This window comes from Pristis pectinata, chromosome 5 (assembly GCF_009764475.1).
Source record: "Pristis pectinata isolate sPriPec2 chromosome 5, sPriPec2.1.pri, whole genome shotgun sequence".
NCBI lineage: Eukaryota > Metazoa > Chordata > Chondrichthyes > Rhinopristiformes > Pristidae > Pristis > Pristis pectinata.
Window position 1 is genome coordinate 41,556,519 of NC_067409.1, and position 16,477 is coordinate 41,572,995.

Consider the following 16,477-nt stretch of genomic DNA (forward strand, 5'->3'; position numbering starts at 1 on the left):
TTTGAGAGAATAGAACATCTAGAGGACCAGCATGAAGAATCAGTGATTAAGATGGGTAGCAGTTTCCATCAGCCTTATTGCTTATAAAACATCAAGATTTACTTTAACATTCTAATTCAGCAATACTTGAAAGGCTTTAATTCAATATGCAGGAGTTTACTAGATTAACCAAAACAATTCTGACAAATTATTTTGTATTTTATAATGAACTTCAGATAGTTGCATAGAATGGGTACAATCTATATTGAATATGTTCAGTTCTTATGGAGTTTTCCTATTTCTCTCTTTCACGTAAATTTCTCTTATTCTGAACATACCAAATCTTACCCACTGCAATTCTCCACCCATCATTAGTACCACCTTACATAAAAACACAAGAGACAGGAGCAGGATTATGCCATTTGGTCCTTCAAACTTGTTCAGCCATTCATTGATATCAAGGGTGATTTTCTACCTCAAATGTGTTTCCTGGCCTAATCCCACATCCTTTGATTCTCTTGCTATCCAGATGTTTATTGATCTGTTTTAAATAAACTCAATGACTGATGCTTTAAAGCCCTGTGAGATAGAGAATTGATGGCATAATAGTCTACAATGTGAAGATTAGAACTAGAAAAAAATAAAGTACAAAATAATATTTAGTCATATCAAATTCAATCAGTTTGGAGAAGAGGTGGTAGGAAGAGAAACTAAATACAAGTAGGCTATATTCAAGTAGATCATTTGAAAATTACACTTTATTTTTCTTAGTACAATATATTAATTTTACAAAAGGACATTTACTATATAAGTAGTAAATATAAAAATTTACAAGACCTCAAAAGTGAAGTTTAAAGTATTGCACAAAATCTACTCTTTTCCTCTAAAAATGAAAAAAAGATAAATTTAGAAAAATTCTTAATAAGTTAGTCATACCTTTGTTTACATTCTAATTTTGCATTACTGGACAAACATTTCTTTTAAATAGAAAAACAACAGAACATTTTTTATATTACTTTTGCTACTTAATAAAAACCTTGACGTTCAATTATCTAAATTATGTTCAGTATATTCCAACAATTAAGAATGGAATTCAAATTATTGGAGGAGGACAGAAGTCTCACAAGCTTAGATCACAGCATCTTAAGTCTTAGTTTGCTTTGGAATCTTGTTTTGACTAAATTACATTCAAATGATGTGAGTATTAACCCCAATTTTGAGAAAATTATGTACATGATTACAGTCCACTGGCCCAATGGGGGGGATCTAGCATGTAACAAAATACTTGCTTAATTTAACAAATTTTTCAAACAACAATTCTGGAATATTCACCCTCTCATATAACAATAGGATGCCGCGACCATTTTAGTAACAAAGTGCTTTCAGAAATTCTATCATAAGTGTATTAAAGAAAATAAGTTTACTTTTAGCAAATACACTGTAACTCTTGTAGGTGTACCACAAACATAATCATCAGTTGAGACTTGTCTTTTTAAAGATTCTGATGATCATCAATTCCATATTCATGGAACAGCTCCACCAAGAGAGAAAATTGTATTCTGCATTTAACTACACATAAACAATTCACATTTGCACAATTTACCCAGAGGCTCTTCATCTCTAAAGAGCAAATCAAAATAGTTTGGAATATTAAAAGATGCACAATATGAAGAAACAAGATCTATCTTTTCTATAATGAACAGGAACTCAACATGTAGCAAAAGGTTAAATTTTATATTTCATTTTCCAAACTAAATGTTGAACACAAATGAGAAAAATGTGATTCATAGCAATGGTTCAAAATTGGTTTGTTTTGGCATGCAAGATTGTATGTAGAACACATTTTAAGTACAGTGCATCAGTAGTCACTGCTAGAGTGCAATATTCTATAGTTTTAATGAAAACAGGATCCAATGAAATTTGAGGGCTCTTTTTAGTATTGTTGCAATACCTTTAACTTTAGAATGAACCGAACTAAATGAAGATGTGCATAGCTTTCAATTAGGAAGCTACAATGTTGACCAAAAAAAAGAGGTATTGCTTAATACACATTAAACATCTTGTTACTTGTATTATACGTTCAATGAAATATTTGTAGACAGCTAGTCCTATCCCAAATCATCTTGATAAAAATGTAAATCTTCCATAAAATGTATTAAGGTGAACTGATCGTTCTATGTGCTTGCTCATGCGCGCTCGCCTGTGGGTAACTTAAAATATTCTTCAAAATAATTTGTGAATTTATCCAGGGTCTTACTATTTTATTATGTATATTATTTGCTGCTTCAGCAATGATGGACCACCAATAACTTTATAAAAGAAAATGGATTTTGGTCTTTTCTAGCTTTTTAATGTATTTGTATTAATATTTTGGCTCTTGCTTGTTTCATACATAAATCAGGCAAAATAACCATGACTACTGAATACTTTAGAAATTATGCTGTGACCTAATTAATATGTAGAGAAGGTGACCAACCTGCGCCCCGCCTCCAACTCATCAACCTCCTTCCTTCCTTCCTGACCAGCCCTTTTAAAGTTCAGGCAAGACGTGTGTATTCTATGTATTTCTCTGTAATCATCATTGATTTTTTTTCTTTTTACTCGTAGCTGGATTTTGTCCAGATTTAAAATGGGCTACTCTGCACTGTTGCCTCAATGATGTATACATCTTCAATCATCAAGGTGTTTTCATATTAGCAAAAACACCAACACAAATAATTAGGAGTATCAAATCATATTTTGTACATGGCCCTCACAACTTTTGTGTTTTATAGATGGCCCAACACTTCAGAACACTTGTATATGCAGTTCTGTAATTTTTGTCATCTTTTCAACAGTGTTAAAAGGCATTTATATAAATAATGTAACTAATTAAAAGAAATTGGAAAAAATGATACAAAGTTAACTGCATTAGGAATTCACCAGAAATTCAAGTAATTTACAATTAATTCATTTTATCGTTTTCTTGGGTGAAAGTGCCAAGTATTTATTGAAATGGTTTAAAGGGCAGATACTGTATCCATTTTTTCCTATCCCTCTTACAAATCCAGAGCTGCTGTATCAGGACAGTTCTAAAAGATTTAATTGTGGGGAAAATCTACTGCTGACAACAAAAGTAATTGGACACTTTAGGTTCTAAAACCTTCCATATTTGAAAGAATAATGCTCTAGTTCAGATAAAAAAAAAAGTAAGTCTTTAAAAAAAAATTTTGATCCTCATTAAACAGTTTAATTTTAGTGCAAATTATGAAATAATCTCTCTCTGATGTGACAAATTTGAGCAGGAATAAAACTTAAATATTTCAACTAATTATATAAAACATACTTGTATGCATTTGGAACCAAAAATTTATTGGAAGAGGGATAGTGATTGATGTTTGAACGAACCTGATCTATCTGCTAACTGATTTCAGCCACCTAACAATGCTGGCAAGAGGCATGGAACATTTTGACTGCTGGCCTCATTAGTATATAGCCATTGGGCTGTCTGTGGAAGACAACTATCCAAGACCAAACTAACTGTAAGCTTTTATGGCAAACTGGCCAGAAGTTTGGTCTATGGAGTGGGGATTGGTCATGGAGCAGTAAAAGAATGATATGGCCAGTTTTGTGAAGTTTAGGAAAGTATTCTACTGATCATTGCACCAAAAGATAAATGCCACTTCTAAGCTCCTCTTCTGTTACCCTACCAGATAATAAAAAAATGTAGTATACTTTGTGAGATGTACAGTTCATGCAGTACTATCCTGAAATGGCAAACAGGATCCTATGTATTTCCTATGACACTGATTCAGGTAGCTGTATTGGTCACTTAGTCATAGGCTATTTTTTTTTCAATAATTTCAATAATCACACCAGTAATAGAAAAAGGACAGCAAGTCATTCTCTATCTTTTCTGGACAATTACCATTTCCACTGGGCCTCAAAAATCTCTCAAACAATGTATTTCTGCGAATACCTTAGATCTAACCACACAAGGTCAAGATTCTTGACGTTTCAATTGCCAACTGTCCTCTACATGTAGAGTAGCACAAGATTTTTCATCTTCTGCATGTCTGCATAAGAAAAACTAAAACCCAAATGGATGAAAAAAATTGTCTTTGAGAATACATGTAACTATCCTGAGTTGATTTTCTACTGAGGATGCAATATAATGTGGTTACTACAGGGTTTCCAATGCCAGATTTTAGATTACATTTTAGAATAGTTAGGGTTAGGAAAGGCAAGGTAAAGGAGAACGGGAGTTAAATATAGTTATTAAGATTCCATATTCAATTATCTGTTTTAGACATAGATGCAAATATCTGGCCAAATAACACCATCTTATCAGAAGGCTGCAGACTGATAGACAAACATTTGCAACATCTGTAGAGAAAATTTCTGAAATAAATCTGACCGTTATTAAAAAATACAAAATAACCTTCCTCGGGTTATAGAGCTAGAGAACTTCGTATTCTGGAAATTTAAAACATCCTAACCATTTAAAATGTACAGTGTGCAACTTAAAATGTGTACCCTTTCTCAGAATGCAAAACTTTCTCTATTACATTATCCAAGTTGAGGATATCATATTTCATCTTAAAGCACTGGTTTTTATTGTCAGTTTGTTATTGATACTCATAGAAATCTTTAACCACACTCTCCATCAAACCAAATTACTCAGAAATAGATGTAAGAATTTTTGTTTGCTGATTTGGAAAAAATACCTTTCCCTGAAAGAGCATGTTTAACAACCAAGGTTGAGAAGCCTGCAAGCTTATTTGGAGTTTAAACAGCTGATGTCTTTTGGGATAGAAATTTGTTCCCAGTTACACATACTGAACATGTAATGTTATTGTACTTGCACACAGAAACTCCAGACCTGAAATTCAATTCCACTCCCTTCAATGTAATCAAATTTTGAAAGCAAATTGCTAACCTTGTATGTTACCATATCACACAAGTTAGCATCTGGAACAAGTCCAAAATTCCACCTCACAGCTGTGTAGTACAGAGTATCAGAAGCTCTTAGCAACCTGTCAAACCAGAGCCACCCTATTTGTCAAAGTCTTGGCTAGTAGAGTTACAGTGCTCAATAAGTGTAATGGGAAGAATTCCTGCCCCCAAAGGGGACCTGATGATCTTGCCCATCAGGTCACTTTAGTGAGGTAGAACAATAATCATAGGCTTCAAGAGCACTGCAGACCAGTTAGGTAAAATAATACCTTAGTGAATTATATTTGCTTTTATTATTTCTTTGCCTCCTCATAATGGCAGGAATGTAAATTAATTGTTAAATAACTGACAAATGTAGATTTGAGTGCTAGTAAATGAGACAGCAGAAACACACCAGCAAATGTGGTAAGGGAGACATTCAAATATATGAGCACACCACCACCAGCATTCTAACCCAGCATGGAAACACTATACCCTACCGAACAGTAGTTTCACTTAGAGGGATATTTGGAGTTTCAGCAATCAAATCGGTCACTGAACTCTCAATATACTAACATGTATTCACATACCACTGCTCTAAACACTGTTTATCATCAGCAGGCATTTCCCAGGCCTCAATACAATAATGTGGAAAAATCTTCTCAGAAGAGCTCTTGGCATATAACAGATCCAATATGTTTTGAATTGCAACTGACTGGATTAAGAATTTTCCAAACAGCCAGTACCTAGAGTTACTGGTAAGCACTGTAATAGGCCTACTGTACATTATATAGTACATTAAATTAACTTAGGCTTATAAGATCACCAAAAACTTAAATTTATTTGTCTATCAGTCCAGCTTCTTTTATTTTACTGTAAAAATTTTTTTCCAAGATATTGGCACACTTGAAGTATTCACTTTCCGGAGGATTGTATTCTCGACAGTTTGTGAAGATGCGCTGCATATCTGCCATAAATAATTTTTTTGTCACATAATAGCGGTTCTTGACACGTTCACTCATTGTTTTCAGATCTGTAAAGCAAATCATACCAAAGAAAATACTAAAGGAAGACATTATCACAATGCATAATCTAATGTAAGTATATCCTCCCTAAGTAATGAGATAATTGTGTAAGCAGGACTTCATGTAAGGTTTCAGCAATACTCTACATACCTTCAACAAGCTTTCCTGCTGGACAAATTCATCTTTGCTTGCAAGTGCCCAACACAAGAGTAAGTGGATGTAAGTTGCACTCAATGAGCATATTTAGTTTCATTGGCATCAACGTGCAGTGATGAATATAACCAGCAGGCAACGTGCCTGCAAATATCGCTGGCAGCCAAAGAAAAATTTCAACCCTCTTCATCGTTGAATCATCTTCCAAATCTTACAATAAAGGCTAATATAATATTTGTTGCCCTAATTGCTTGCTCTACTTGCATGTTAATTCAAAGTAATTCATGTAGAAGAACCTTCAAATCTCACCTTCCAAAATATATCTTGCTTTTCCAATGTGCCTTATAAAAGGGACGTTCACAATTCCTAAATGATACCATCTGCCACCATCTTGCCAAATCAGTCAGTCAGTATCTTTTTGTGTCTGCTTAGCAACTTATATTCTAAACTAGCTTTGCATCATTAACAAACTTACTATATTCACTCAAAGACATGCATGTCACTGGCAAGGTGAACATTTAATGACCATCCCCAACTTCCCTCAAAAGTGTAGTGGTAAGCCACTTCTTGAACCACTAGCCCAAGTGGTGAAGATACTCCAACAACCTGTTGGGCAAGGCATTCCAGGATTCAGATGCAGTGACAATGAAAGGACAGTGATGTACTTCCAAATTAGGGCAGGTTGTGACTTGAAGGGGACCAGCAGGTGGTGATCAGCGTAAATGTCTGAAGATCTTGTCTTTCTATGTGGTGGAAGCTGCTACCAAAGGCAAGATGCTGCACATTGCAGCCATGGTGCATCACAGATGGAACTGAGAGTGATCAAGCTTGTACATATGGTGCCAATCAAATCAGTTGCTTTGTCCAGAACAATGTCATTTGTTGTTGGAGCTCCTCTGAAACAGACAAGTCACAATTCTAATGTGTGTTGTGGATAGTAGAAAAGTTTTAGGGAGTTGAGAAGTGAATCAATTGCCTCAGAGCCTGCTCTTGCAGCCGCATTATTTATGCGGCTTATCTAGCAAAATTTCTGGTCAAAGGTAACACCCAGTTTGTGATGGTGGGGGAATTCAGCGATGCTGTTGATTTCAAGAGTAGGTGGTTAAACTTTCTCTTGCTGGAGATCATTGCTTTGCATTTGCACAGCACAAATGTTACCTGCCACTTATTAGCAAATGTGTGAATGTTGCCCTAATCTTCGTGCAGGTGGGCATGGGCTGCTTCATTTTTTGAGTTGTGAATCAAATTAAACACTGCAATAATCAGCAAACATCCCCATTCCAATCACATGATAGTGGGTAGTTTATTGGTGAAGTAGCTGAGAATGATTGGGACAAGGCCTCTATTCTGAAGAACTCATGCAGCAATTTACTAGAGGTGAAATGATTGGCTTCCAACAAGCACAATCACCTTCCTTTGTACAAGGTACGACTCAAGCACATCACTTCAATTCCCACTGACTTCAATTATACTAGGACCTCTTGTTGTCATACTTGGTCAAATGTTTGTTGTCACCCTCACCTTGCTTCTGAAATTCAGCTCTTTTTCCCATGTTGGGACCAAGGCTGTAATAAGGCTTAATGATCCTGGCACAACCCAAACTCTGCATCAGTGAACTGGTCTGTTGGACAGTAACGTCCAAGATACCTGCTCTCACTTTGCTGATGACCGAGTAGGCTGCTGAGATTGTAAATGGCTGAATTGGAGTTGTTTTGCTTCGTGTGGGCAGGGAATACCTTAGAAATTTTCCACACTGTCAGCTGGCCACCTGTGTTACAGCTGTGCTAGAACAGGCAGGCTTGAGGCAGAGTTAATTCAGGAGAACAAGTCTTCAGCAGTACAGCAGGGATGTCATCAGGACACATAGCCTTTTCTGTAAGGACTGTGTTTCCCTCAAGGACATTAGTGAACCTGATAAAACAGCATCACTCCTGGAAGTCTGCATGACAGTGGAGAAGAGAGTGATGAGTTTGTGGTACATATTCTAATTGGATGGATAGACAAACCCATTGCTCTCCTGTCCTTGTTGTATTTTTATAAAAAGCATTTCTCTTTGACGCAGTTTTCAAGGAAAACTGATAATATTTTAACAAATGTAACATGAAGGTCACTTTTAGGTTGGACTCCAAACTGCAATTTCTAAAAGAATTAATTAGGGGCCCGTGCTGTTTGTAGTTTTAGAAAAAATTCTTACACACCCATTGGAAAGCGAATGACTTCATAATAACCAGGGGCATCAGTTTTCTTAACTGGTTCCATGAATGGCCAAGCACTTTGGTGACTCTGTTAATTATAATATAGCAGAATGAACAATTCAGATTTTTAGTTTCATGTGGCAAAAATAAGATAAAACTAGTAAATATCTGTTAGCATTACAGTAGGATTTTAAGATATAATTTGGTCATTACCTTTACTTGTTGCAGGATGTTCTTTAAGGTATTGTAAAGCTGTTCAGGGTCTCTTGAGTCTTTTCTGAAACAAAGTTTAACATCAATTACATTTTGAGTGAAGAGACAAGAAATAGAAATCTTATCCTTTAATATTTAATTGCCTTCAGAATAGATGTGGAAAGAAGCAGTGCTATTAACCAAGAAAAGAAACTTTTCTTTCTTTGAGCCTGAATCAAAATACCATGTATCAAAATACCATCATTTTCCAAATATGAGCTGGCAGTGGGTACCTTTGTCCACATTCAAAAGATTACAGTTTCTGTTACACGTCTCAGAAGCAGAAGTTCCTTGCCGTCAGCATATACTCAATTACCTCAAGCCTCCTGCCAAAATGCAAAAATGCTTCAACTCCCAAAATTAATTTCTCACCTGGTGAATGATAAAAATAAAATTATCAGAGGGTATTACTTTCCTTTTATTCCAAGGATCCAGCTTGCTGAATCTCTTGTGTTCTACCAAACACAAACTGGCTATTCCAATTGTGCCACACTATTTCGTGATATCCAAAACCAGTGAACCTGAATGCATTGATGGATAGTCCATGGAAAGCCATCAGCTTGCCTCAGTGCGGTGGCATGGTGTCTGAACTTCTATGCCTGCCACAGCAGAAGTTAGTAAGGTGCTGGAGGTCAGCTGCATGCACATCTGACCTCTTACTCTGTCCCTGGATTCACTGTAGTGTCCAAGGGCATGCCACAAGAAGCTGAGTCAAGGGGTTGGATATAATTTGCATTTGGTCTGTCAGCTTCATAATAGTTTCCAGTCATAGTTAGCAGATCTAGCACAGTCTCATTCATTTGAATGGGGTCACTAATCTTCATTTAAAAAGTACTGAGGTGATAGAAGCAGGAGGTGCAGGGTTGGGGCACTATCAGGTTGGAGGCTGTGGAGATGCTGCAGAGTTTCAACCTGAAATGTCGATTCCTTGCCCTCTCCCCACTCCCCCCCCCCACTCCCCCGGATGCTGCCTGACCCCCTGAATTCCTCCAGCAGATTGTTGCTTCATTTGAAAAGGTAAATTTAGGTAAGGTTTTTGTTCACTATTCATTATTTCAAAATATTATCAGCTGCTTCTTGTGTTTTGGTTGCAGGGCTTCACTTATCACAACCTGTAACCAAGTCACTGGCTCATTGCAGCTTGAGGAAAAGATGCAGCAGAGAGGCCAATAAGTCATTAGGAGTCATGCAATCACAAATATTCAATTGATTGTGGGGCTGGGATCGGTGGTGAATGGAAGATGTGGGATGGGATCAGCGCAATCCAGCCACATATGACTCAATGAAATGATGAGTAATCCATGCCTATAAAATGAATGGAAATTTGGGAATGCAAACCACAAATACAATTGATAAAAAGATGCCTTAATTTTGAAGCTTAAGGCACTAAATTAGAAAGTACATTTGAGGGCAGCACGGTAGTGTAGCGGTTAGCATAATGCTATTACAGCAACCTGGGTTCAATTCCTGCCGTTGTCTGTAAGGAGTTCGTATGTTCTCCCTGTGTGTCTGCATGGGTTTCCTCTGCGTGCTCTGGTTTCCTCCCACATTCCAAAGACGTGCAGGTTAGGAGCTGTGAGCATGCTATGTTGGCACCGGAAATGTGGCGACACTTGTGGGCTGCCCCCAGTACATCCTCAGTAATGTAAAAAGACGCATTTCACTGTGTGTTTCGACGTACATGGCTTGAGATGTCTTCTGGCCTATTCCTTTGGCTATATTTTGATATTCTTATACTTTTAAAAACCTCCTAACTCAAGTGTTAAGTTCTCTGCGGCAAAAGTAAATAGATTTAGGTGTCAAAATAGTTTGAAAACATTTTTTATGTCTTTTAGTGATATGTCATTTTTACTGAATTGATGCCTTAGGACCATTAGCAATTTTTCCCGGGGCCCTGAGGAGGGTTTAGAACAGAGGGACCCAGGAGTACAAGTACATGGTTCCTTGAAAGTGGTGTCATGGGTAGACAGAGTGGTGAAGGCAGCTTCTGGCAATGCTGACCTTCATCAGTCAGTGCACTGAGTATAGAAGTTGGGATGTTATGTCGCAGTTGTACAAAACATTGGTGAAGGCATATTTGGAATATTGTGCTCAGTTTTGGTCACCTTACTATAGGAGAGATGCCATTAAGCTGGAAGAGTGCAGAGGAGATTTACAAGAATGTTGCCAGAGGTTGAGCACGTTGGGACTTTATTCATTGAAGTGTAGGAGAATAAGGGATGATATTATAGAGGTGTATAAAATCATCAGGGGCATAGATAGGGTGAATGCACTCAGTCTTTTTCTCAGGGTTGGGGAATCCATAACTAGGTGACATAGGTTTAGGGCAAGAGGGGAGAGGTTTAATAGCAACCTGAGGGGCAACTTTTTCACCCAGAGGGTAGTCCATATATGGAATGAGCTGTGAGAGGAAGTGGTTGAGGCAGGTACATTGACAACATTTAAAAGGAATTTGGACAGGTACATGGATAGGAAAGGTTTACAGGGGTATAGGCCAAATGAGGGCAAATGGAACTAGCTTAGATGGGAATCTTGGTCGGCATGGACCAGTTGGGCCGAAGGGCCTGTTTCCATGCTGTATGACTATGACTATTTTTCATCATGCAAGGTATGACTCCAATCACTGGACTGTTTTCCCCTTGGTAAAACTTAAGTAAGTGGGCATCAGAACACATCGATGCTACACTCAGTCAAATGCTGCCTTGATGTTAAAGACAGTCACTTTCACCCCACATCTGGAATTCAGCTCTTTATTCCATGTTTGGGCTAAGCAGCGATAAAGCCTGGAGCCAGCTGGCCTCTGGTTCTAGATGCCCTGGCCAGAGGAAACATCAACTCAGCATCAACTTGACATCTACTCTCTCAAGCCTTTAAGAACTTAGTACTCTCTCATTCTTCCAACCTCAAGAGTGTAAAAGTACAGTCTGTTTAATTCCTTCTCATCTGACAGATCTGCCGTTTCCATGGATTGCTTTCCTACCAAAAGGTCAGAAGTGGGGGTTTTTGCTATGGATGCACAATGTTCAATTATAGTTGCAGCTCCTCAGAAAATAAAACCGTCCATTCCTACATGTAGGAAGACCCAGACACCAGTCAAGTGTGGGCTGATAAGTGGCAAGTGACATTTGCAACACAGCAGTGCCACCTGATAACCAACTCCAAGTGAGAGATAGCCTAACCTGACTTTTGACATTCACTGGCATCACTGTTGCTGAGTCCTGCACTATAAACCTCAACACATCACCATTGGTCAGAAATACAACTCTTCCAGCCACATAAATATCATGGCTACAAGAGCACGTCAGAGGCTGGGTATCCTGCAGCATAAGACTTGCCTCCTGACACCCAGAAGCCTTTCCACCATCTACAAGACAAAAAGCAGGAGCATAATGTGATACTCTCCACTTGCCTGGATGAGTGCTGCTTTAATGTCTCTCAAGAAGCTCCAGGACAAAGCAACCTGTTTGATTGGTAGCCCATCCACTACCCTAAACATTGATTCCCTACCACTGGCATATGGTGGCTGCAGTGTGTACCAGCTACAAAATGCAGTACCGTACTTTGCCCAGCCTACTCCCTAAACCTGTGACCTGTACCACCAAGAAGGACACAGCTAGTGGGTGTGTGGGAACACCATTACCTGCAGGTTCTTTCTAAGTTGAGTGCCATTTTGACTTGGAGCTATGTCATTGGTCCTTCAATGCAGGGTCTAAATCCTAGAATTCTCTACTCAACAGCATTGTCAGAATAATGGAGGAAGGACTGCAGAACTTCAAGGCGGCTCAGCACCTGCCTATCATGGGAATTTTGGGATGGGCAATAAATACTGGCCTTGTCAGCAGTGCCCAGATCCCATCAATGAATTGAAAAAAAATGTTTCTAATCCATCAAGAAAGGAACCACTGTTGCATCGACATAGGCCTAGTGGATCTTTTGTCACTGGGATAATGCTTGGGAACCAGTGATCATCAGATCATAAAGCTAAGGTTAAGAATGGATCTTAAATTGTCTGTCTATAAGGGTGGTGAAAACAACATCAAATGAGTGCTTTCAAAAGGGCAGAGTTAGGGGGAAAGGAGTAGAAAATGGGCTTGATAGGATTGCCCTACTAGGAGCTGGCATAGATTCAATGGATCAAATGGCTTCCTTTTGTAACATAATAATTCCATGATTCTATAATTCAGTGGTTTTCTATTTGATTTGTCTGTCTACTGGACCCAATTTTTAAAGGTCTACTGAAACCAGTTCATTACTGCAAAATCTTAGAAACACAGACAGTATTTGTGGAGAAATGTATATAAGGGCTAGGGCAGTGACGGGAAGTCAAGATGTTGAAGGTGAAGTAAACATATAATAAACTAATTATTGGGATACAGACATTATTGGCCAAAGCTATAAGTCCCTGAAAAGGTGGCAGTAGGCCTTGAGCTGGTTATGAACTAATATTGTTAAGTATAGAGTTACAGGATTTTGATCCTGCCACAAAGAAGAATGATTATCTATGTCCAAGTTAGGATTTTCTAGGACCAGAAAATAAACTAGTACATATGGTGTCCTCAATCATCTGCCTCTATATAGAGGCAGATACATGGATATCATTTCTCCACTGTTGCTTTCAATGGAGGAAGAGAAGTAACAGCAGCAGCCTAGAAAACGAGGGCAAGCCACAGATGACAAAATGGGTAGAACAGGATCTACAACCAAGCTCAAGAGAACGGATGGGCACCACAGTGGCACAGTTAATAGAGTCACTACCTTAAAGCTCCAGGAATCCCAGTTCAATCCTGACCTCCAGTGCTGCCTCTGTGGAGTTTGTATGTTCTCCCTGTGACCATGTGGGTTGAGAGAGGTTAAAGCCACACTCGTTCAGGCAAGTGGAGAGTATCCCATACGTGTGGTCCAGTTTCCTCCCACATCTCAAAGACACGTGGGTTGTTGGTAAGTAAATGTGCAAGTGAGGAGTAGAACCTAGGGGCTATTTGATGGGAATGTGGGGAGAATAAATAAAACAGGTTAGGGTAGGACTGGTGTAAAAATAGGTGGTTGATGATCGGTGTGGACTTGGTGGGCCAAGTGGGCAGTTTCTGTGCTGCACCTCTCTGTGACTATCTGTGTTTTCACCTTTTTAGCTGGCAAAGGTTGTGGGTGAGTTTAGGAGCTACTTCAAGGAAGCCTTGACAACTTGCTGCAGTTCAATGTGTAAAAAGTACACTTTGCAACTGCAAGCTGCAGTGTGGTGGAAGGCTACTGTTCAAGCAGACTGCTTTATCCTATCCTGTGTAAGTTTAAAATGTATTGTTGCAGATGCAGTCAGGAGACCAAGTGGGAAGTTTTTTGTCATTCTCCTGCTTGTGCCTTGCATGTGGTGGGAAGGCTTTAAAGAGTCAAGCAGTGAAACATTCACTACAGAATACCCATCCTCTGGCTTGCTCTCATCATCAGAATATTTATGTAGCTGTTCCAGTGGCGATAGGTAATACATAAAGTTTAAAGGCCACTTGTGGGTCGAACAAAACACCAGCTTTTTACATAGTCTCCCATATTTCAAATGAGTGACTGACTGGACAGGAGAAGAATGGATGACAAAGAACCAGCGTTTATACAGAGACATAAAGATATTGGCTTTGCTCTTACTGATGGTCAACAAAGGAAATATTAGTTTATCCTTCACCCATCTATTTTAAAGCTCTCCTGCTGCAGTTAGAATTATTTTTTTGAAACAGACTTACCCTCTTTCTTTTCCGCTAGGTTTCCAACCAGATTCCTCTGTTGATAAATTAAATCACATTCAGCTCTTGTCCACTAAAATCACGTTCAATTTTAAAATTGGTATTGGGTAACACATTCTGGTTTTATTACAAAGAATAGCTAAAATACTTCAAACCTGTGCTAGGGTGCTTACTTATTCCAGGTATACTTTCAATGGGAATTTGTCGCACTCCTTCTTTAAAGCAGGAGAGTCCTGGGTACACTTTTCGAATTTGTGCTTGTTTTCTTTCTATCAACTTTTTTATGATCTTAAAGCAAAAAAAGTATGCAATAATTAGGGATACTAGCTTTGACAGATTCTTCATTTACTGTGCCCAGCAGACCACATACAACCCTTTAAATAAAACATCCAACAGTGAAGAAATAATTTACAAAAATGTTGAAAATATGCTGCAGGGTTCATGTAAATCTGTAAATATAAAAGACAAGCCAATACTATAGGTGTTGCACTTGCTTGGAATTTAAACTGAATTATAGGGTGACATAGGGAAATGAGGAAGGGGTAGGAAAAAAAAACAGAAATACTAAGAGGAAAGTAAAAGATTAAATTGTCTGACACACAATCCCAACTGCAGGAAAATGCCAAGGGCCCCTGACTGTGTCCTGGTGCTGGGGTGGAATGTAAAGTGTGGATAATTACTGGGGCATGTCATGGTGTGAAAGCGAAGGAAGGACTTAAAAACAAGAAGTGGGGCATACATGATTAGTCTCTTAAGGGAAAACCTTAGTTGAGAACAGAGGACATTTCAGAAATGTCACTGCAGCAGAGTCTCAGGACAGACAAGATAGAAACTGGAAGAAAGGAATCAGTGCCTTTACAAGAAAAAAAGAAATATTTCATTGGTTGTACATCAAATGGTCATTCACACAAAATTATTGGGAAAAAAATCTGTTCTATCAGTCATTTGCATTTAACCATTTTTGATAAAAGAATCGAATGTGATAAAGGCAAAATCTGTTATTCAGACTTTGCTTTTATCCATTGAATATTATATTTTCCTTATTTGTAGGTTTTATGCACTTAGCACAGAGCAATGATACAAACACAAATTAGAACTCATTTAATTCAAACATAAATACAGGTGTATATCCTGGAAGTAAACTTGTTAACATGACTTCTAACCTTATGCACAGTTGAAGGAAACACTAGAAAATAAAACATCAACAAGGCATAGCAAGCATTCACCTCCTTCTGCTTCTTTATGATCACAGAGAATTCAGTGTATGGGATCCGTGGATTTAGCTCACACCCCATCAGAGTGGCACCCTCGTAGTCTTTAATGTAACCAACATACTTCACTTTTGGAACTTTTATATCCTTTGAGAATCCCTGAAACAATTCAGAATCTCCTTATTTTTCTTTTTTTTTGTATTCAATGTATAAAATGAAATGGAAAATAAATTCTCAAAAGCAATTAAGCTGAGAATCACTTTTAATAATTTCAACCTTTTCTGAAGCTGTACCAATCAATACACTCTATAAAAGATTAACAGTGCACAGCAGGTGCTCAGATGTAAAATAATTAAATTGGTTGGACTTTAGTTCCAGTTATTTAATTGAAATGTATCATTTACAAAATGATATCAGTCAGCAAGATTTACATACCCTGAGCAATTGTAGGATATCTGATAATTGCAGTCACATTTAGTTCAGCTATTTTGAGATGTAAGTGAATGTAAATTGTGTTGAATCCTAATTGGGTTAGTCAAGGATCAATTCTGCATGTTATCATAGTTCTCATTCGTAAGTGGTGATTAACTATGGTGCCCAGTGAAGCACTTGCAGCGTGCAACAGTTGATTAGTAAGTCCATTTATAAAAATAACCCATTGAATCTCATAAAGTGCAGAATATTTTGTTTTGAAAATCATACTGATGATAGAAGGTAAATTTCTCTTCAATCTAAATGGTATAAAATTTACATTTGGATGCCATACTATTTCAACATTAATACCACATGGTTAATAACAGAACCACAATCTACAAGCAAACTCCCGAAGAGGCTGCGCATCTGGATAGAAACAGATCAACCTGGAAAAAAAACAGGCAGCATGTGGAGAGAAAACAGAACTAAAATTTCAAGTTCTGATTGTACTTAAACATTATTTCTGATGCTTCCTGACCTGCTGAATATTTCCAGTATTTTCTGTTTTTATAACAGAATCATAATCAACTGTTATATGAAGCAGT

At 37.9% G+C, this 16,477-nt stretch overlaps 1 protein-coding gene across 5 annotated transcripts in view; it reads right to left on the reverse strand.

Moving 5' to 3' along the window:
* Nucleotides 1-822: 822 nt before the first annotated feature.
* The window catches only part of kat2b (K(lysine) acetyltransferase 2B), a 62,357-nt gene continuing 46,702 nt past the window's right edge, over nucleotides 823-16,477 (reverse strand). For 3 of the 5 annotated variants that reach the window (XM_052016581.1, XM_052016579.1, XM_052016577.1), the window contains 6 exons: nucleotides 15,474-15,617; nucleotides 14,421-14,535; nucleotides 14,248-14,284; nucleotides 8,480-8,543; nucleotides 8,270-8,354; nucleotides 823-5,926 (listed from right to left, as the gene is read on the reverse strand). In XM_052016581.1, coding sequence (XP_051872541.1) covers nucleotides 5,733-5,926; nucleotides 8,270-8,354; nucleotides 8,480-8,543; nucleotides 14,248-14,284; nucleotides 14,421-14,535; nucleotides 15,474-15,617 — 639 coding nt within the window. In that variant the 3' untranslated portion in view covers nucleotides 823-5,732. Of the gene's footprint in view, nucleotides 6,968-8,269; nucleotides 8,355-8,479; nucleotides 8,544-14,247; nucleotides 14,285-14,420; nucleotides 14,536-15,473; nucleotides 15,618-16,477 lie in introns of those variants that run through there. The other 2 variants (XM_052016578.1, XR_007956392.1) reach the window with 2 other exon arrangements.